The following is a 23,604-nucleotide window of genomic DNA, read 5'->3' as shown; positions in this document are numbered from 1 at the left end:
TCTTTCTAGTATAACCTGATGAAAATGCTAGTAAATAATGAAAATAGTAGGTTTCATGGTGGTTTTAGATGGAAAATGGAGTATAAAGCCACAGAAGAAGGTAATGTTATGCAAAAACACATATGATCATGTACTTAAACTATATTATCTATTTCTTTCAGGTAGCTAATCAGGTTGTTCAGGCTTTACTTACTCAAAAGGTAAGTTGTATTTCGGTGTAACTTAAAGCTTACAGAAGTTCATTCATTTAAGATATACATATTGTTATATAGGGTACTTTTTTTTAAATAGTTTTCGCACACTTAATTACCAATGCTGCAACATGACTGGCCCAAATTCAAGGGCTTTCTGAAATACAGGTCAATAAAAGTCCATGAAACTGTACATCTTCAAGGCTCAATCAAATAGGAGCCATGTCCAGTTCTTACTGTTTACCTACACCAAAACAGTGTCTGAAAATCATCCCCAGATGGTGACTTCTCCATTCCTTACCCATAATTAGCTCTGGCTCTCCCACAGCCTGTTCCTGTGTGAAATAAAATACAAAAAAATAACAGTGCAAGTCAGTAGTTGGCACTTCCACTCATGTTCAGGGAAAGGAAAGACTTCCTGGTGTCAGCTTGTGCTTCCCTGGGTAAAAGAGAGGGTACTGAGTCTAGAATGGCAATTTCGCTACTCTGCTTGTGGGCTGGGGACCAGCAACAGAGATTGTGTATTTTGTCTTTTGATGGCCTCATGCTCCATTATTCTGGATAAGCAAGGGAAGCACTGTATAAACAACATTCTTGTGGGGTTGTGCAAACCTGTCAAAATGAAAACATTCACTGCAGATACTGTAAAGGTCCACTCTGGATCAAGTCATGTCTGAAGTTTCCATTCACACTCCAAACTGTTGAATATGAAGTGTGGTAGTTTCAAATAGAACCTAGCTGGACAAGTAAAATTAAAAAAAGATCTTGGCAAAATGAAAAAGTGTTCTGGGAAAAAAAAGTAAGACGGAATTCAATAGAGAGAAAAGCAAGGTAATTACATATAAGCAGAAATAATCAGCTGCCCAGAGAGAGCAGGGATTAACTGGTAGGACAAACAATTATACAAAGATGTGGTCTTTAAGCTGAACACAATTCCATGATGTCATTGTCTTAGGGGAAAAAGAACAAAAAATAAACAAACCCAAGATATAAAGATTTATAATAAGCTATAAACACTGCAGTATTCATGAAATGATCCTTTGTGTGATCTAGAACACTTGATGAATGTGCAATTATTAAAATGTTTTGGATCATTTAGCTTTAAAAAGACAAGTCTGAAAGGAACATAAATACAGTCTTTTAGTGCAGATAGTGCAAGGAAGAATATAAACTGTTTTGTCTACACTGAATGACAGGACAAGAAATAATGTTCTTAAAATGCAGCAAGAAACACCAAGATAATCAAAAACCTCCTCCATGCACCTAAAACCTTTGCAGATGCAAATATAACAACATATGGGAATAGTTTTAGGGGAGAGGCTCCAAAGCCTGTTAGGTTCATTGTTTGGGGCAGGCATTCAAGGAAAGCTGAGGCAGTGGTCAGGATGCAGCTCAGGACTGAGGTGGTAGGAGGCTGGGCATAGGTGTAGCTTCGGGGTGGCTGCTGCACTGCTTTGGCATGAGTGTGATGACCTTCAGCTTCGCCAACTAAATTAACAGAAGGGAGCATGCCCTGGCAGCAGGAGAGACAAACAGCTACAGCCCTAAACATCTGCATGTCAGTGAATACTAATACGTGCAGACTAGTTCATCTGGACAGCAGGGAAAAGGATGGAGACCCTGCTCAGCGCCTTGTTGGACCAATTTTTTTGCGAATCAACTTTATGACCTTCTGGACGGGATTAGGAGATGTTCAGGCAGATGTTCTGCCCCCAGTAAGTCTGCTTTTGGCTACCCTGCTGTGGAGGCAGAGATGGGTGGAGGTGATGTGTAGGTGAGTGATGCAAGATTCTGGAGGGTGCCATTGCCAGTTTGGGCCACATGTTCCTGGAATCAGAAATCCAGAAGTAAGAATATTCCCTAAATCTCTTCCCCCAAGAATTGTGGCCACAAAACAGCTGTTTCCACAGGTTGGGGATTCATGTATCATTATTTTATCCCATGACTTACTGAAGCATGACAAAGCCTTTTTTGCTCTAGAAGAGGGATATTTCCTTACAGCTCTTGGAATTATTGTAACTTGGAAGTGATCTTCGTGAACCACAACATATGGGCAAGTTTGCACGGCTGCTGTCTGCCTTGTATTACTCTGCCTATACTCCCTATTCTCCATATACGCATATACTGTATGGGCTGCATATTGTCAGAGGACTGCAGCCTACAGAGCTATTGCTGTAACACCTTTTAGAAACATCAGCTATTTTTTAAAAATCCCAAACCTGCATTTCAGTACAGCTTAAATGAAGATGGAGGCACTTTCTGATGTATTAACACACACAAAAAAATGGATCCACATATTGTAATATAAAACCATTTGTGATTAAATATTTACCAGAGGGTTAATCTCAGTGTATTCATCTCTACTTTGGGAATAACGTGGTTGTTTTCCAGTGAATAGAGGAGTTTCCTGAATCCCATTTCAAAGGTGTCAGACATTTTGATGACTATGTACTTTCTCAGTAATGAATCCTCCCAAGCCCATAGGAACCAGCGCGTTCATATGGATACAATAAAAACAGATCTGAATACATTTTAATAAAGTGATTTACTTAGTATTGATGGGAAGTAACAGCTGCTTACCTATTACTGAGTAATAACAGCTAATTTAATATCCATAGTAGGAGAAAAGAGGGTACTTTTCTAAATGCTAATGAATATTTAACTGTTAGAGTTCTCCTGACACCATTCATACAAGTCCTTTTATAAGAAAAGACAGGAACACAATAGCATGCAATAAAGAGGAACCTGGGCTCCTCACACCAGTCCCAAATAAGTGGATATCTGAATCCAAATAGTAACCAGTAAACAGATAAATCTAGGGTAATGCAGCTAAGCAGTAAGACAGAGCCAGTCATGCCACAGTGAGATAACACACCTCTGGGGCATAGTGAGACATGAAGAAAAGCCGGGAGCTTTCAGAAAATGGAGAGGAGTGATTTTGTACAGTAACGCATACTGCGTAGGCTTTGCTGTGAGTTTGAAATTGTCCCTCAAGGACTAATTTTTGTTTAAATTAAGTACATGCTGTAATGTAACGAATAAAGCACTGTGTACTCACCAGTATGTGGAAGGACTGTGATTCCACCGAGAGATTCTGGTGACACAAATTGAGTGAGCAAAGCCTGAGTGATTTATCAATGTCACTGAAACCTTGAAATGGAATTACAGTCTTAAATGTGCACGTTTCAAGTTGGTCGGTTGTTACAATACATATAGAATTTCTCTAATGTGGGAGGCTTTTTCTTTTTTTTACTGTGGATTGTGGAAAAAACTATATTAAATTGAGGTTTGTGCTGAATTAGCCAAACAGCAAAAATTCACAATTCTATATGGCAAAATTATATGGATTTTCCACCACTAACTAATAGAAAATTTTACCTCTGGGAAATTTAAAAAGTCAGAAAAAAAATGAGACAAATGTGTGTGCTCTGATACTTACTGGAAGCATCTATTCTTTCTCCTTCTATCCAAAGACTCTTCATATCACATGAGATGGTAAAAGTGCTAGGGACTGTATGTTTTATTTTATTTTCTTCATGTAAAACCTAGATCAGCAGTTTGAAATTTGAGCTATACCACTTAATTAAATTATCTTCTGATCTACGTATTTGCTTTTTGCATATTACCTTCTTCATTAGTATATTGAGGGAATATTGTTTTTTCAGGGTTTTGTAGGAAAGTCATTTCTCCTTTTTCATCAGTGAAATAAAATGAACTGGATTATTCAAACAGAAGAAGCACATTCAGAGGAAGAGCAGCACATTTCTGGAACCTCTAGAAATGGGCACTGAATCCCATTTTGGAGAAGAGTGGGACTCATACTGCAGAGAAAAAGCAAGAATAGAGAGATGCTCAGTTATTGCTATAGTGAGACCGTAGGAATACCTTACATATTTGGGAGATTGTGATCTTAATAGCTGGTCGTTTTGCGCTCAGGAGGGGAAAGAGTTGTTTCAGACATTTGATAGTTTTATTAATTGGTAATTTTAAGACTTCAACTTTCTAAACTGAGATTTTATTTTACCAGAATACTGCTACCTTAATGTGCTTCATTTCTTCTCTGTACTATAAGTGGCATTGCCATTGGCACAGTTTATAGCATCTGGGTGGGTAATCTACTATCTTATATTTCACTTTTTACAGGAAGTCTAAAGTTTCAAACATAAATCTTATGGTTTTAGGACTGTACGATAAGAAAGTTTTGAGCAGAGGCATTGCTAAGATTTAATTTCTTTCTACAGTGTCAGTTTCTGTGAATCATTTTTCCCTTTCAGTACACTTAGTAGTGTTGAAATGTTAAATAATGTTGTAACAACCAAGGCTTTGTTTTAAATTCTCTGATTATTTGTGAAAGGCAGATAATGATGAGTCTTGATGCTTGCACTTTCCTATTAGTGATTGCTTTCTGTGAGACCAGAGATAAAATAGGTCTCACTGTCAGAAATCAAAGCTTTAGATTTTTTATATAACATCAAATTCAAGATTTTTGGGGGGGTTATGTTAAAAGGCTCTAACAATTTTACTTACAGCCTGATGGCCACTTAAAACAAATATTAAGCTGAGAACCTATCAAGAGAAAATAACTGCGTTCATCCAGTAGCATCATAAAATCTGATGCATACTATATGCATAAAAAGATGTTTACAATTTTCTGAAAGTCTCAAGATGAGCTTACTTTATTGGGTATTCACCTCTTATAACCTCAATGCTGGCTACAGTGGAGACAAGAGCTACTGTAGGCAAGAATTTAGGCTACATCTGACTGCAGTTTCCTCCTCTGTGTTGTTTTCTCATGAGGGTAGGTCATTATGTTGATAATGGTATTGACAGGACAGCATATGGGGATCCAGAGGCCTGTTTCTCCACCTTCATATGGTGGGAAGTAAAATCAGTTAGGCAATACCACAGGGCAGCAACTGGCCTAAATTTAAAAGCATAAGGCAAGGTGTTTGGGGGGGGTTCATTATTTATTTATTTTTTTAATAAAACTAGACATGGCTGCAGCTTATTACTTTTATATGTGATCTTTATTAGCAAACAGCTCTTCTTAATTTAAGAAGCTCCCATACCTCAAAGTAGACAGCTTCAGAAATTATGGGGGAAGGAGGAGTATCCAATTCAGCTCTTTCCAAAATCAAAATCCTCTTTCTGATAGAATCCCTTACTCCTCCATGTGGCCAGGAAAAGCAGGTCTTGTATTGACATTAGAAATTAGATAGATAGATAGATAGATGGATAGATAGAAGGATAGATAATTTGCTGTATAGGGAAGCCACTAATGGCTTGTTCATGATGAACTTGCCATAGCCTTGGCTAAAAGACCTGCATCTTTCAGTTGTGGCAGTTACATCCCGTGCCTTACGATGCAGAGGTTTCACACTCTGTCTCTGCTTCTAATGGTCTTTACGCATTACTGCTGCTCTAATGGCCTATCTGAAGGCTTTTTGGTACCTCATATTGGAAATGGCAGGCAGGATCGTGTTCACAAGTGTGTCTGGTGAATCGACATCTAAGGCCTGGCCTCCTCTACAGTGACTAGTTACAGTGGGGAAGATACAGACCATCCACAACATGCAGCCAGCATTGCTGACTTGGTTATTCCAGAAAAAGCAGGGAAGGGATGCGACTTCAGAAGAGTACCTTGAAGGCACAGTGCCTCTTTGAACTTTTTTCTGCTATGGTGTGGCTGAAGCTTTTTCCTTAGCGTATGCTTATTACAATATTCATATCTTAATTGCTGTTTTCTGCTTTGAGCAGGATGCAAAATGAAACATGTTGCTAGCAGTCAGTTTTTATACTAACAGAAACTCCTAAAGGATGTAGCATGTAACTGTCATTTTTCATTACAAGAATTTTTTGATGTTATCATGTGATGATCGAATAACCAGAGAAAATGAAGTAGCAAATTTTTCTGATCTGTATTATTTTAAAAGCTGTCTATGTTGTTCATATATATACAAGTTGATGCTCCATGCCTGTCAGTGTTCAAGAGGCATTTTGATAATGCCCTCAATAACATGCTCTAATTTCTTTATCCCTGAAGTGGTCAGGCAGTTGGTTTTGATGATCTTTGTAGGTCCCTTCCGACTGCACTATTCTAAATTCTAAATTCCTTCTTAGAGTCTGACATTACATAGAGATTTTAAAATTGCTTCTGTTACCTGCTTTCTAATCTTCCTGTTTTCCCTTGTGCTGCAGGATCTGAGGGAAGAATGTATAAAGCTGAAAACGAGAGTTTTTGATTTGGAACAACAGAATCGAACGCTAAGTGTGCTTTTCCAGCAGAGAGTCAAACCAGCTTCTGACCTCCTCCTTCAGGTAGGAAATGGCCTTTGCAGAAGGAAAGCCATGAGCATTATATTTCTCACAATTATAAAATTCTCTTCTTCTCTTCTTCTCTTTTTCTTAAGGTTATGTCAATAAGCAGGAAATGACAGTTGGTAGATTTAATATATCAGAAGAATGTCAGTTATCTATAATCTAATACCACTGAAACTGAAAGTGTACACCAATGAGTTATGATTACATATTATGTGCAAATGTGGAAAAAGGAGTATACCTGTGGAGTGACTTTCTTTTTCAGTGCTTCTTCACTATGATAAATGGAATTATATGGGTTCATTATCCCTCTGCAGGAGAGAAACTCAGATTCCTTAACATTCTGCTTGATGGTGAACAGTGTAATTTCCTGCAAGAAGACAGCCCATTTATTTAACTCCTGCCATATGTGTTACGAGGACTTAAGTACATCTTCACAAGCTTACAGAGATATTTTTTTTAACCTTTCATGGGAGGATATAGCTGAGGAACCAATTGACCCATCTCCCACTCCTTTGCCATTCTGGAATAATAAGAGATGTTTCAGTATCCCTTTTGATTTGGCAAAGTCCATTATTATGAATTAATCCATCTTTTTGACATCCTTTTGTAGAAGTAGAATTGCTTTGCAGAACTTCCAACAAATCTGACCACGAGCTAGAAGAACAGTAAATGAAGACTAACTAGATTTTGCGAGTTTCAAACAACGGGGCAAAGTCTGGCTTTGGCAATGCATGTTATTATTATTAGAGAAAAAAAAATCATAAACTTAAGGGGAGAAATTTGGGTAACTCACCTAGTTAAATGATATTAAATGTGCATCTTATTAAAATTGTCTGATGCTGTGCAAGTATATCTTGAAGTAAAATTTAGCCTTTGCACTATCACTCAACACTTGACAGCTGCTAACTCTCATCCTTTTGGGTTCTTTATTGAGAAAACATTGGTCTGCTCACCAACTGGTGCTTAAGGGCAAGGAATCCCCACAGTGAGAGCAAATAGCTGTGAAACTAAAGCACAGGCAGAGTGGTGCTAGGTCACCATCACAGGGATCTGTGTTCCTGCATTGTCCTCATATTCCTCATTTTGTGTTGATTTGGGTATTGCTTGGTCAAGACCCTCGTTCTTTTGTTTTCTTTTCTCCTGCCCCCCGCTTTCTTGCCTGTTTGTTCATCCTCCATAGACTCATGATTGCTGTGTAAAACTGTTACATCTTTATTTATTCAGTCTTTAATGCATCCACTGCAGCATGCACGTTTATTGCTCACTTCTGATTTTGACAGTTCCATCACCTGCTCCTTCTTCCCATTTTCTTATTTTGTTCTGTTTCCAAAGTGCCTAACTCTAGCCAGTGTTAGTATTGGGTTAGGTTGCACAGAAGTCAGACATTTCACATTCCTTACTGCCTAGTTATGTGGCAACAATAAGGCCAGGTTATTTTGGGAGTGTTACAGAAGTGTAAGATAACATCTGAAAAGTGGGATCGATGGTTTGACTTCAGTTCCTTGAAACTGGGTTGTGTCACTGCTGCAAAGGAAGTTGAAAGAGATGAACCTGCACCAAGTAGAAGAAAGGACTAAATGATGTAGGTTTTAGAGAGGGCTTCAAATTGTTTTACATTGTTGTCCCTGCACAGTTTGGCAGGCAGGCAATGTGTGTAGATTCCCCCCACACCCCTCACCCCTGCCCTTTTTTCACTGCTTTGTCTTTTTTGCCAAAGAAGAAAGAGAATTAAGATCATTCTTAAGGTCCATGTCACACAGATGACAAAATGTGCTGTTATGTCCCTACACTATCAACAGATTTTAACCCCCCTCGGGGGAAAAAAAAAAAAAAAAAAAAAAAAAGGCAGCGAACAAGTTGCAGTGTACAGGAGAAAATGAAGAACTTCTGTTAAAACACTTCATATGTCACTTTTACACACACACACACACACACACAAAAAGTCAGTTAGTGAGTTTCCAGAAATCTATTTTTTTCTCCAATTTTACTCCAGGCTTGAATTAGTGGTGTGTCATCTGTGATCTTGTAGACTGGGATGTAAAATCTAAAGAAGACTGTTTCCTTAGGGCTGAAATTAAGCAAATATTGTTGTGTGCCTGAAACAAAAATGGAAGAAAAGTTTGGATTATGTCTTTTTTGGAAATGCATAAACAGCAGGTTTAGAGCAAGAACTAAATATTTGTTTAAATCTCTCACTCTCCAGTAGAGTACTAACTGTGTGGTTAAGGAGACTTCTGTTAATTCACAGCCCTGATCAAAGTGAATGGACAAATACTGTTGGGGGTGGTGGTGGTGTTACTTTTACCTTTCCCATACTGTCTGGTACAGCAAAGTTTAATATAATTTACATTTTGGTCTCATCCTACAAGTATTTATACTCAGTACAATTAGAAATTTTCAATAAAGCTCCAGAACAGGGTCTAAGCTAAAAATAAGTAACACTAGTTACTTTGTCTGAATCTGTGATTTGTTTCTATGTTACCATCAATTCATTCTGTGATTGGCACTAGAAAACTCTTGTATGAAAGACTGAGCTTATTTTTAAATCATAAACATTCTGAGTATCTCAGAGTTCAACAGAAATATAGATTTCTTAAATAAGGTGAAATAGATTTCACCATTACCCTAAGTTTCTTTGTTATTTGGTTTTAAGCAAATTTTACACAATTTGTGTCTTCTTAGAAATCAGTTCATTCACTTTTTTTCCCAGTAAACAAATTGATTTAAATGTCTTGAACTTGACTGCAGAATAGCAGCCTGTGTACAGTACTGATTGCACTGCGTTGTTTTTCATCGTGCTTCTCACATAGATCAGAAGAAAAACTGATTGCTTCCAATTTAAAAACGAAATCATGTAGTGAAGGTTTTCATGACTGCTTCTGGAATCCTTCACTATAAAACTATTATTGAAAGTATTACACTCTCATGCATTTACAAGAAAAGTAAGTACTCATGAAATTGAAGGGCCTAATAATATTTTAAAAGAAATACATGTGTTTTCTTGAGGCATGTGATTAAGTAGATTGCCATATAAGTTCTTTGCTGCTAGAAATTCTGGTGTACTTACTGCTTGTAGTGACTGTGATACAGAGGACATCTCATTCCTGTCATGAAAAGATTAAATAACACAGGCTCCGATGCAAAATATAAGGAGGAGAAAGAGATAACTCAAGCTTTTTTTTTTTCACTGCTTCTTTTGTGGATGATTTTAAGAGCTACCCTGTCTTTCTAGGGACGTTCTTTCTAACTGAACAGTGTGATTTACAAATCCAGTATTAGGGTTATTAGGTTAGGTAAATAAGGAAGAATCTGATAACCTGTGGGTTTTTTGTTTGTTTTTATTTTTGTTTTATATTATCCAATAAATCTCTCTGAAATGGCTTTCTGAAAATTTAGAAGCCTTGGAAAAGTGCTTCTGTCTCAGCACCATCTGAAGAAGAGGAATAGCTTAGTTAGAAACTATCACAGAGGAGTGGCTTCTGCCAAGACAGCCTTCCTTTTCCTCAGTTGATATGGTTGCTAAAAGGAGACGAAATTCTGCCTGTCATGGCAAAAAAAAGGTTTGGGAAAGAAAAACAGGAACTCCATTATGGTGAGGTACTTTGTATTTCATCTGCCAGTGGGAGATATAGTTGGGAATGACAGACAAAGGTTTAAAATAGGGTAGAGTGGAACTGGTTGGAAGCAAAGAGGCAAATTTGTTCAGGTGATGCTCAGAAGATTGATGAAGGGGTGAGATAAATCTAAATAGAGGGTAAGGATAAGAAGGGTAAGGGTAGGAAAACCGGTGAGAAAAAGGTAAGAAAAAGGGTAAGGGTAGGAAAAAGAAGCAGCCTTAGATTAAACCTACCACTTTTGATTTGCCCATGGTCATGTATAGCATATATGAAATAGGTTTAAATGTAAATGTTAATATCACTTAATTTCTGTCTTTCCTTTATTTATTCATTTTTAATAAATGGCACAGTGTTTTGTTCAGAGAAACGTAAAACTATTAAAATAACCAAATTATAGACTTTTATACTTTTTCTCTGTCTTCTCATAAAGTTGTTTGACTTTACTGGATATAGACTACTCAGTCTTGAGACAGATCTGTCTCGGGCCTTTTTTTTTTCTAGTTAGCCCTCTTGTTCTACTCCTACTTGACAATATAGTGATTGCCATCAAACCTGATTCTAGAATTGAATGTTTTTCCTTTGCAACAAGGATGACATTCATAGAGTTTTTGAGAGGTAAAAGGGGTTGGTGTTTGCCTTCTGATAGATATTGCAGTCGTTTATATAATGTATCTCTGTTTACATAAAAGGAAAATGTTTGTTAGATAAATTCTTCTCATGGATAAAATTCTTGTTTTCACTTTTCATCCAGGAGGTTGCTGTTTATAAAGCAGGCAGGGAACTTACAGTGAAAGGTGTTAAAAAGTGCAGAGTAGCAACATTTATTGAATTGATTTACTTGATTAAATAAGTAATAAAATTTTCATAGTTGGGAAAGCATAAAATAATACTACTAATCACAAGATTTACAGTATCTCTGATCCCAAACTGTATTTTCATTGCCTTTTTATTCCCATCATAAAAATGCTACTTTACCAACTCCAGAACAAGGTAGGGAGAACTCCTGAAGCATCCATTTTCTCATTGTGTTTCTCTGGCTAGATTAGTTTCATTTATTACTCACGGACCATCCACATTGTTTAATTTCATGTCTAAGATTTTGTTTCGAGTGCTATAGCACAGTCTGCTGAATCCTTAGATTCAAATAATAACTACTTTGTTGTAACTGCATTGACATTAGCTCTTGTAATAACCTGACAACTGCGAGACATATGAGATAGACTGTAACTGTACGCACTTGGATGGAAACAGTTGTGCAACTTAGCAGGAAGGGGTAAATTACACTGACGACATTATTATATATGAGAAGGAAAAAGGGCAATTAATTGCCCTAACACCTGACAAAAGGAGATGGAGTGTCTGGCCTCAGAGCCTGACCTCTGGTTCAGACATCGTTAGACACGATGATGTCTGAATGCGGAAGGTTAAAAGTGAAGTTGCATCACCTTCCAGCAATTAGATATATGAAATGGTTAAGTATTTCAGAAAGAAAGTATTGGAGGGTTTGAAATTAAAGCTAAAGATCATCGCACATTGTTAGAAAACAGTTTGTCAGCAGTCCAAATCTATTTAAATAACTGGATCGTTACACGCTGAGCAGCAGCATAATTCCCGTCTGACAGAAGCCAGCCACTCGTCCTGCCTGCTGCCTCTGGGCTCTTCACAGAGCACGCAGACTTGAGACCAAGATCAGCAAATTTGTGTGTGAAGTTTGGAAACTCCCGCGGTTGACCTGCTTATTTTCTTACTTCACTTCTCTTCCTTGGTATCCATCACATTGTCAGGGCACTCGTATTTGCAAATCTTCTGAAACTCCAACTCCCGAACAGATTGGCAAATGGCCTTTTTTTCTCAGAAAATATTAAAGTAAAAATAAGGCATAACAGCTTCTGCAGTGATACATAATGCTCTGTATTTCATCTCAGCTTAAATCACCGACATGGAATAATATATTCCATATATCGGAATATATTATTGGAACCATATTTCTTACCCTTTTTACAGCTTCACATACATGCTGAAGAAATGTTACAGGAATAAAGTATGGCTGAGAGCCTACTGGTTAAATGTATGGGTGACCAAAGTCAGTGATGAGAGAAGGAAAGAAAATATCCTCCAAAGCAAGTCCATCTAACCTCCCTAAATTAAGCTGCATGACCTCTAGTTTTGAAGGAACAGTGATAGGAGAATGCTTGGAAGAATGAGGCTAGACATCTGATAACCTGACAGCTCTAGAAGGCTCTGAGACGAGCAGATTTTTGGGAGAGCACCTCGCATCGCTGGATGTCATCCACAACAGTGGCTCCCTACAGGTCATCTCTAGTCACAAGGATGTAAGCTGACAGAAGCAAATTTATCGAATAGTTCAGTTGGAAGAGACCTTACAAAGATCCTCGAGTCCAACTGCCTGACCACTTCAGGGATAACCAAAAGCTCGAGCATATTAGTGAGGGCATTATCCCAATGCCTCCTGACCACCGACAGGCTTGGGGCACCAACCACCTCACTAGGAAGCCTGTGCCAGTGTTTGCCCACCTTCGTGGCACAGAAATGTTTCCTCATGTCCAGTCTGAACATCCCTTGAGGCAGCTTTGTGCCATTCCTTTTTGTTATATCACGGATTACCAGGAAGATCAGTGTGAAAATCATGGCTGTGTTGTGCAGACTTTCAAAAAGCTTTGTGAGATAGATCCCTTGAACCACATGGCTGAGGAGGCCTTTCTTGTCCCTTACGAATACCAGTCTGTAGCACCGGGGAAACCTGTCGTGCTCTTTTATGACTAGGGAAACTGTAAAACTCTCATTCTGAAAATAGAACATTTGCCAAAATGCTTTGCTGGATCTAAATCTAATTCAGGCTGATAAAGGAACATCACACACACACACACACACACACAAAGTTATAGACTGTGGCATGATATATGAAAGGAGAGCGAGGGTATTATCCTTCACAGCTTTTAAAACTAGAGCAAGCAAAGCACAGCTAGGTGTTGTGTGGAGAAGGGTATTTTTATTATCAGGGAGTTAGATCAACGTAGCTGATAGGTCTGCCCCATCTGTAATTTGTGTCTTGGTGACCTCCCTTCTTGTCAGACTGTTAATCCTTATTCCAGTACCTAAACTCTTCACTGATGTACTCTTAAACAAAAAGAAAATAATGACTAAAGCTCACCAAGTGCTGAAGAGCAGAGATGGTCTTTCAGAGTAAGCATACGTCAAGGAAACAGTGGGGCTGTGCTGATGCGACAGACCTTAACAAAAGAAGTCAGATTTTGCTGCCTATTTTTTTAGACAAACATGCAACTGATGCTGAGTGAGCTGTAGATTTCTCTTTATTTTATGCATGGATTTTTACTATCAGTGATGATACACATGATGGCAGGAATCCAATATGGCATTTGAAACCCTGAGCGAGTATGTAAGCAGTCATTAAGTACAACAGCGTATTTCAAAGCTTTTCCTATCATTGTGTACATTCAGTGAGAGACGACAAATAAGACAAAAGGTAAGAGTCCCACAGTACAAAACCGTATTTCTGTATTCCAAACTCTTGCCCTGTGCTTCAAACTTACAGTAAGCATGAAAAAGATACACTTTTTTTTTTTTTTAATTTTCTGCAGTTACATTTAACCTATAGCAATGCTTAACTTAGAGAGAATAACCCACTGGATGCAGTTTCAACCTGTGCTATTTGCTGACTGTATTGGCAACGTACTGTGTAAATCATTGCATGAATGGTCAAAGAATAAGTATAGAGGCTGGTTACAAGGAATGCTTATTGTAGACTGAGAACTTTGTGAAAACTCTTTGATTTATTCATGCCTTTAAATTTTGTATGACCAGCATCTTTTTTTTTTTTTTTTTTTTTTTTGTATGATATATTTCAGGTTTTGATTAAATTTACAACGTTTTTGTTATGTTAGGTGTATTTAATCAAAAGTCATTCACTCTGGTTTCCTTTCTAAATGGAAAAATCTTTCTCATTGAAATTCTGATAGCAGAAATTAGCATGTATTTGTTCTAATGCTATCTCAGTGTATGATATGCACAGTACAAGCCAAGTGTTACATATGGAAGTGTAATTTTGTGTCATCAGGTCATTTCTTAAAGCTTCCTGATTTTGAATTGCACAGCGGATTGAAATAGTAGCCACTGCAGGCCCTTCTTAAATACAGTGTGGATAAACAACAGGTGTGCTAGATAATTGTTGTTTCATCATGGTGCATATTTCACACTCCATAACTCCCAAATGAATTACCAAAAGAATGCATAAAATTAAATGATTCGAAGATTTTGAGGCCTTCTTCTTGTGGCAAAGTAGAAATCTATTGAAATTCTAAGGCAGTATAAAAGCATAATCATTATTATTACAGACGTGTCATGTTTCTCCTATTGCTCTAGTGGAGCTATGCATGTCGTTTGTTTTCCTAAAAGACTTTGAAACTTAAATGAAGGACAACTGCTCAGAAGTATGCATGTATGGAATAAATAACAATAAGTAAATGATTAATTTAATTTCTAATTTTACTACACTTAATACGTGTGGAATTTCATTTAAATTGTACTTTACTCGTAACTGTGTTTCTGTTACTGTTGAAGCATAGTGGCAGAGTCTAAGGACATGAATCAATCTGGAACTATGGCTCCTTTACTTCAAAAGTGGTGTGCCAATAAGTGCTTTGCTTAGTAACATTTAAGCATTTCAGATTATATCAGGTCAGTGTAATTTGCTAGTAATTTTAAATTACACATTCAATCAGATGAACCCAACATCATGGTAAGTGGTTTTTAGCACATAAAATTACTCAATAAGTATTTTCTGTTGCCATCTGTTACGAAAAAAAATAATTTCCCTGGCATGTGCTCTGTATGTTTTGTGTACTTTTATGTATACTGTGCATGGAAGAAAGGGTTGGTAATTAAAATGAAATGTTATTCATAATGAATCATAAAACACCTACTGAACCAACCCCATCTTTTAGTATTGAATTTTACTAATGCTCTCCTTTGTTTCCCAAATGACCTATCTTCTTTAATGATGGTTTGGATACTGGTAAGATTCAGATCCTCATCCAGAGGCTGTGACACTATTGACTACGTCTCTGTTGACTTCGCTGAGAATGTGAAATACTGTATTGCAAGATAAAATCAGCACGTAGATGCTCAGTGAAACTGAAGAGTCCATTAGTGCCTTAACTCTTGTATTACCATCTGGGTATCTCTTGATAAGGGCAAGCTGAAAGGAAAAGTTACCTTTGTCATTAAATCTTTAATAATGTGATATTGACAAACTTGAGTCTTACTGTATTTTTAGCATTTTTAGATTGCATTCCTGCTCATTTCTGCCTGGATGTGAGCAAGCCCTGTTTCATTAGTCACTAACAGATGTCTGGATGCAGGGAGGAGCAGTGATTTGTCTGTGTCCTGTGTGCATTACAAGGGCATCTTGAACATTATGAATTAAACTCCGTCTTACTGGGTTAAAAGTATGGAAACCAGAGTGTCAAAGTAATGACATCTGGAATTAATATCAGTGCTTTAAAAACTCAAACAGATAGCACTTTTCTGTTCCTTCTTCTGGTATACACCTTCTGAGATGAATTACTTCATTTTGTAGTGTTTTGATTCTAAATTTTTATAGTCAGTCATATTCTAAAAGCAGAAATACTTCATCTAATGTGTTTAAGTTTCCTTTCGCTTACTCTTAACCCTCCCCCTTTTTTTTTCCCTAAATAAGCATTGCATCCTCCTCCTGTTCTGTAGATACATATATGTCTAGGTACACTTATTATGGATTATAGATAATGTGAGTGTGAACACGAACCAGACATTAGCATTGTATTTTAGAGGCTTGCTTAAATTTATTCCATTAAATGGTCCTTAGGAGGTTCTTGACAATAATTAGACATATGGGTACTCAGCTTTGCTACCAGTCTTTACCAGTTCATGGGGGAATAACAAATGGAATTAACCTTTAATTTAGGTCTTTAGGTCCTTCGCATACACAGGCCCAGACTTTCAAGTGTTCAGGCATTTTGCTGAGCTCTTCTAAAACTCTGGCTACTTATTTGGTGCTGAACCGGGGGCTGACCCTTTTTGAAACTCCTATATAATACCTCCTAAGCCCTTAAGCTTTTATCTACAGGAAAATAATGATCAATTCACAAGGTCACAGATTCCTAATCAAAAGTTGGCACCGCTTCTTCCGAGCACGTACAGCTGCCGAAGGGGTCTGCAGCTCTCAGCTTTCCATGGTAAAGTTCATGGCTGCTTCGAGCCCAGGGCAGGCTGCCTCCAGGGACATTCTTGCAGCAGGTTGGGAGAGGAACTCTCTTTAATGCCATCGTGTGCCAGGGCTTGGCACTCACAGGGCTGGTCCAGGTCCTGCACAGCACTTAGAGGGCACTGTACTCGCAAGAGCCCAGTTTGGCCCAGGAGCAATGGCTGGTGGTATTTATTTTCCATTTCCATAAGTACCTGGTATCCAGGCATCCAAGAAAACCACTGTAAAAAGGCTCTTCTTATTTGAAATTGTTCTGTCAGAGCCAAAAACAATGCATTAGTTTTGGAGAGAAAATATGTATTTAAAAGCCTTAAACTAACAATAACATTATTTCCTTAAATCCTCCTACTACTTTTACACTCTTTTCAGTCCAGCTGACATTTCAACAATTTCACCAAAAAAAATGAAAAAAAAAAAGAATAAGGAAGGGTGGAGGGATTGCAAAACCTTTCAAATGCGTAATTTTGAAGCACGGAAAATGCGACTTGTTCAACATTAACCTTGACAAATTCGTGCTCCTGTCATTTAAATGAATGAACCTTTCCAGTGTCTAGCTTGCTGGACCTTGAGAAACAGCAGTGAGGAAGGACTCTAAAAATGATGCTCATATCTCTTAAATTATTTTTTCTGAGTAAATGAATGATTTCAGTGCAAACCAAATAAGGATGAATCTGCTCGCTTGAATCACCTGTTCACAGCCAATGAACTTCCATGTGAAGCAGCGTTCACCCTCCTCTGTTGCCATGTATTGATCTAAAACATCTTCCCCGAGCCTTCTCTCTCCTTTTCCTCCTACAGGCAAAAGGTTAGAGTTAGATAATAGTATTAATTTTCCAGACATCTGCACATGTTTTAATAGCCTTTAGAAGGTTTGAAATGGTTTCTGTTTGACCACCACAGGGCTAAAATGCCATTAAGACTTAGATTGTAGCAATACATAACAATCATAGCCCCGTAGTTCAACCTGGCAATAAAAAAGCTAATTTATTTTATTGTAGATTTAAATTAATGTGATGAACTCCTCTCTCAACAGGGGCTGTTACACCACTCTTACAAAAATACCATTGCCCTGCATATTTTCAAAACCAGATAAAAACCTCTGCAACAAACCCCGAGTATAATTTTGTTCTGTGTGCTTTTGAGTGCTCGTACATGTGTTTGTGTTCACATAATGCCATTCCTGAAACCACATTGTTTCTTCTATCATACCTACATTCTTACACTCATTTTTATCTAACATCTCTTCACTCTTAGAGGCAACAGAAAGAAGGTGATTAATAAATCCAGGGCAATGTCTAGTGTTAACCTTTATTTTTTTTATTTTTTTTTTACCACCCTGAGAACTAGTATTTTCTCATGGGGAAGAATTTTTACTAGTTAAGTAAATTGAGTTTTAAGTAGCTTTTAAAAATTAGACATATGCGGTTAATAAGGATAATTTTGAAAATCTGTAAAAACAATTCTAAGAGCTCAGCCAGTTTTCATTTCCAACTATATGCCAGAGGAAAGCTTCAGTGTATCCTATTATAAAGTGATAAAGCAGCATTTGATAGCAGCAGCTTCTGTGATAAAATGATCATGGCAGCACTGAGAACGAATCTAATAAGGGAATTGATCTGTAGATTCCAATTCTGTAAGAGCCAACATCGATCAACATAAATGTCAATAACAAGATCGTATTGAGGGCTGCCTAATTCCTTTAGATGATTTTGGGGCATAGTCAGAAAGTGAATGTGAAAATGAGTTTTAAACTGTAAGAATCACAAATTCAAAGACCAAAATTATTTTGTGCTACCAGGAATATCTCTGGCTGTCATAGTATCAGTGATCAGTATCAATTTCGCAGCATGTTGAAATTAGTGAGTAATTTAATCAGATTATTATTGATAACGCGATTGCAATCGTCTAAGTGACACTAAACCTTCAACACTTTTCAGCTGTGTTTTCATGTTAAAGCGTTTCTTAAATACAGTGAAATAATAACAAACACTCCACCTTTTCACTGTTAAAGCACAGATAGCATGTGAAAGGCATGCCATAAAAGATTAATGGCATTGTTCTTCCTTGTCACAGAAGTTTAGTATAAAGCTGTTTTCTAGACTGATTTTGACCATGCTGAGATGTGAAGGAAAACTGGTGTTGTTTGTGAGCAGTGCAGGAAGGGAAGGTTGCAGAACGTGCAGATGTCTGCCTCCACGCTCGGGTGTTCCTATAACTCATAGCACCAGCATGAGGCTGGCATCCATTTAGCAAAGTGGAATTAACATATGGATTGCTATCAGATCAATAGAAAGGTATTTACAAAAAGCATGTACTGTTTTGTACCAAATTAATGAGAAAAAGTAAATATATAAACTTAATAAGAGGCTTGACTCTTCTACAATACTATTCTCACAAAACTGCTGTTTTACCATACTCCAAGGACTCTTCCAAGAGAAAGCTTGTTTAAAACATTTATTTCATTAATTGTTTACATTCTGAGTAGCTGATTACCAGGTCATTGATGTAAACTGTTGACTTTACAGTAATTACAAACCACAGGGAACTTTATGCGTACATTTTCCTAAGAAATTAAATTAGCTCCTTGTATTATTACTGCAATATTTACAGGCTCCTACTGTAGTGCTATTAAAACCACATTGGAGTCTTAGAGCTTGAGAACACTGATAGAGTTATAAAAACAAAACTAGGATCAGGGAGGATTACTTTCTGTCTTTCAGTGTAACTTTTATTTAAAACAGTTTATGAAAATTAATGAAACGAAGGGATTTGGAAGAGGAGTAATTTTAGGCTTACAATAATATTGCCAACTCTGTGAAGAATTCAGAGAGATTATGTTATTTATGTTTATGCATCAAATGTCTGCTTAATACCTCCCAATTTATACCCTAGGATATAAGTTTTCAACCTTATGAGTTCCTTACTTTGGAATCTAATTGACTGTTTTTTTCCTCTCTCTGAATGGTTTGATAATAACAGAGAGCGGCAAGCCTGGAAAACCTGAAGTAGATGCAAGTGAAGCTTTTGTTTTGTTTTGTTTTGTGTTTTTTTTTTGTGCTGGATTTGCCTTGTTAACAGGATTTTCCGATGTAGTTTTAGCACCCTAATCTTCTATACAAATGTTTGTAATATCATACCCGTGTACTTTGTCTTGGACGTTGTCAGTTAAGTCTCAGTGAACTCGCCTGGAGGATTTGCCAGCAAAACTGACAAACTGCTGTTATACTGGGTATGAATTTAAAGTCTAGCATCTGCTAGATATTAGATCTCCAGACGTCAAGTTTTTTAGCAATGTCCACCTAGTAGTGGGGGAGACAGCAAAAACAAATGGCAAAAATCAAATTAGAACTTGCATGGAAATATTTTTGTTAGATTAATAGAAAATTCAAATCTGCTTGACTTGAAATTTCTGGAATAACTGGAGGCTGCCTTTTTTGTACCATGAAATGTTTTAGCTTACTGAAATGTATTTTATAGTTGAGCCTTTAGTATTCATATTTTCTATAACTCTTTCCCCTTTTAACGCTGGGCAATACTGTAAGTTTGTGATTCTGTTTCCTGTATTTTACACAGCCAGTAAATAAGGCCAATAAATACCAGTCTCTCGCTGCTCGCTCCTAGCACTGTGAGAGTTATCCTGGGGTTCACTCGCTGTGGATTAACCCCCCTCCTCCCACCAGAAATAAATCTAACCAGCTGTAGAGGCGTGTTTCCCACGGTATGAGAGGTGAGAACCCTAGCAGCATCATACAGGGCAATGAATTTCAGGTGACCCACCAGGCAGACAGAGCAGAGTACTAAGTATCAAAGGCAGTATATTTGTTGGTGCTGATTACCACGGGGTGTAAGACCTCTGCGTTGCTTTGTCTATTCCAGACAGAGCTGTATAACGTTTCATGTTGTGTGCTTTTGCCAAATATCATGTACCTCTGCTGAGAGCCTGATCTGTTAGAAATGGAGCCTGTAACAACAAGGAAAGAGTAAGAAGAGTTTTGTGTGATGCCTTAGCTTTACGATGAGAAGTTGTGTGTGCCTGCTGGTATAGAGGCAAACTTGTGCATTGACAGCTTCTTGATGTCTAAGAAGTGATGAGAGTAGAGCAATTTGGGGCCGGGAGCAGCATTTGGAACAGACAGAGGCTGTTCGTTTCCCACTCTGTGTTTAGCCTCAGTCCTGGACAAGGTTTGGCAGGAGAAAGGAGCTCCCTGACAAGTTGGCTGCACAGTGCGCGTTCTCCCAGCTGTCTCCTGTGGCTGACTCCCGTTGCCCATACTGCAGAGAGATATTCACTTTCTGCAGGGGATGCTCTGCAGCAGCAGAGCAGGCCAGAGCAGAGCTATGGCGAACCTCTCGTTGCTCCTGTGCTTCACCCATACCTTGCCATTTCTTTTTCCTTGATGCAGTATTTTGTTGCTTAAGGAAATGCACAGGTACAGACTGATTGGTCACTTTTGCTATAGGTACAAGTGAAAATACAAATCTAAGTATTTGTGTCAATCTCACGTAGTCCTATAAAACTTGGTCTCTTTCTAACACTTGTTAAAAATATAGAAAAGCATACCCTTACGTGGTTCATGTTGCATTGCACTACTCTGTGCAACTTATAAGATAAGGCTATGTTTTGTTTTCAGAACTGGTGGAAAAATTCATTTTATTAACTGCCTATTTCTGTGAAGAAATACCAGAACACAATTGTGAATAAGGGACCTTATTTGATGTAAAGGCACTCCTGAAAAGTGGTTAAAAAGGACATAAATGCTTCTTAAAGACATGCTGAATTCTTCAGCTCAAGCACCATAAGGCTGGACATGATTTTAGTCTAAAATATTTATCAGAGAGAAACAGTCAGAGGTAATGTCATGCTGTTAGGGTAAATGATTGCAAAGCAGATTATCAGGGAATTAGAAGGAAAAAAGCATGGATATTTCCACAGTGAAATGTCCTTGAAATTAACCTAAAGGATACAGGTATAAAAAGGAGTATGAGGTGGTATAAATGATGCACAAGAAGTCTGCTAGGAAGCTGCCTGTCTTCATATTCAATAGACAGCTGGAAGGATGAAGGCAAGTTCTTAACCAAGCTGATTTACTCGTGTAAAGTGCTCAGTATGCCAACTGCTATTGCCATTATAAACTGTGAAATGTTCTGTTTATAGGAAGTGAGCAGTAAGAAAGTAGGACATAATTCTGAATTTTCTATTAAATATATAACTTCCGAGTGTTGAAATATTTATCATTTTATTTTCATTGCATCAGTTACATATGATGAAACATCAGGCATTGCTGCATGCACACAGTGTACGATTTCAAGTGTATTTCCTACGTTAGTGATTATTGGAATTAAATACGATGGAAGCACCTTTATATAACATTCACTTTTGCTTCATAGTTGGCTGTTTTCTGTTGACAACAACTTGTTCTGCTCACTTTAAAAAGCAGATTTACCAGATGCCAGAAGCACATGTATTGCAGTCTCTGATTTGTCTAAAGGCAAAATCTACTTCTGCTTTCAGAAGTTGAACTTCATTTTATTATTTTTCCATACATTTAACATTCTCCTTTATTTCAGAATATCAGCTGTATGAGAAGTTCACCCTTCATGCTTTGAATAGTGTGTGTTCTTAATCTAGCTAACCTCTGATGGAGTATGTGAAAGTTATTGTCTCTCCATCTGAATCCCTCTGCAATGCATCTAGGGACGAAAATGCACCTAGGGACTGAAAAAATCAGCATTCAGTTTCAAGACAGATGTTATTTCTGCATAAACCAGTATTAAGTGAATTGCATACCTAATCACATACATATATATTTGGTCTGCTATCTGCCAGGGTGCAATGGAAATGCAGGATGGAGTGCTATTTCTGTAAGACCTTTGAAACTAAATCTCATCCTAGGTGGGATTAATTCATAGCTGGACTCTGCTTTGGATGGATATAGCAGTTATGAGCAAGGGATCAGGAGTGAAAAAGTCACCTAGCAAGAGTTCTGGAGCTTCTGTCACAGCTGTATCAGCACTCTTCTCGTGTTGTACATTTATTGTGTGTTTTTGGTAGAGCTACTAAGGCTTGCTTATTTAGTACAGCCAGGGTAGAACCTGAGCAGGTGTGTTGCTGCCTGTGGATTTGAGAGGAACCTTCTTTGTGCAGAGAATTATTAAAAATGGGTGGTGTGAAGGCTGCAGAGAAGGTATTCCCTGCCAGTAGTGTTGCAACAGCTGCTCTATGTGGGAGAGAAGTCCAGAGTTTGCCTTTTCAGCGTTGTGATGCCCCGGATAGCAGCAGAGATGAGGGGATGCACCAAACAAACATTTGCAGCTCTGGCTCAGAGCACCAGGATGAAAATGTCTCTCTCAGAACCTCGAGAATTTCTTTCTTGTGAATGATGGGCTTTGGCTCATGTGAGAAAAACAAAGCCAATTGATTTAATAGCAATTAACTCATCCGATATTGGAGAGTCATACGCAGTTTGGCATAATTCATTGAAAATTGTTCTGGCAATGCTGCAGGCCATTAGACATTTTAAAAAGGAGATGGGAACTGATAGATATTCTGTGCAGATCCAGTCACGAGGCACTGTGGAGTCTCCTCGTAATACTGCCTCATGCCAGGAGGCCGGAGCCTTCTTTTATCTTCCTAGAAAGCCTTAATAAGGATGTCGCTGTGGGGAGGGGGGCTGGCCTTCCGTCTGATGGATTGGTTATCTGCTGCCAGATAATTGTATTTCCTATTGCACTTGATATAATAGGTTTCCACCTAAATTATCAATTACTTTGTTTTTATTTTTTATGTGGGTTACAGGAGTTATTCTTGACTTTGAGCCATATTGCTCCATCTTGGCTGAAAACACAGGCAAGCCGGGAGAGAGACCATGGCAATAAAGCCTGGGAAACACCACGATCTCATAGTCGAAGGTGGAGCTTTTCTGCCACTGCTCAGAGGCAGCCCCAGAGATGCCCCTTCTGCTCTGCCTGGCCTGCGCCTCCCCACCAGCCCCAGAGACGTGGCTGCAGCCCAGCCATGATGCTGGTAACTTTTTCATCTGCACCTGCCCCAGCACTGCTCAGCACAGGGTAATTTCTGAGCAAATGGGTCCAACCCATGCTGTGTTCGCTTCCATAATGGATTCCCATCCTGCAGCTCTTGATACTTTCCTGTTTTCAGAGGGGCTGATATGTCCCATGCACAAATACTGCC

At 38.1% G+C, this 23,604-nt stretch overlaps 1 protein-coding gene across 31 annotated transcripts in view; it reads left to right on the top strand.

Moving 5' to 3' along the window:
* NCKAP5 (NCK associated protein 5) overlaps positions 1–23,604 on the top strand; it is a 435,119-nt gene that overhangs the window by 342,222 nt on the left and 69,293 nt on the right. For all 31 annotated transcript variants that reach the window (XM_072040698.1, XM_072040699.1, XM_038182175.2 and 28 more), the window contains 2 exons: positions 162–200; positions 6,390–6,509. In XM_072040698.1, coding sequence (XP_071896799.1) covers positions 162–200; positions 6,390–6,509 — 159 coding nt within the window. The remainder of the gene's footprint in view (positions 1–161; positions 201–6,389; positions 6,510–23,604) is intronic.

The sequence above is a fragment of the Anas platyrhynchos genome, chromosome 7 (assembly GCF_047663525.1).
Source record: "Anas platyrhynchos isolate ZD024472 breed Pekin duck chromosome 7, IASCAAS_PekinDuck_T2T, whole genome shotgun sequence".
Classification (NCBI taxonomy): domain Eukaryota; kingdom Metazoa; phylum Chordata; class Aves; order Anseriformes; family Anatidae; genus Anas; species Anas platyrhynchos.
This window is presented reverse-complemented; position numbering and strand designations above follow the sequence as displayed.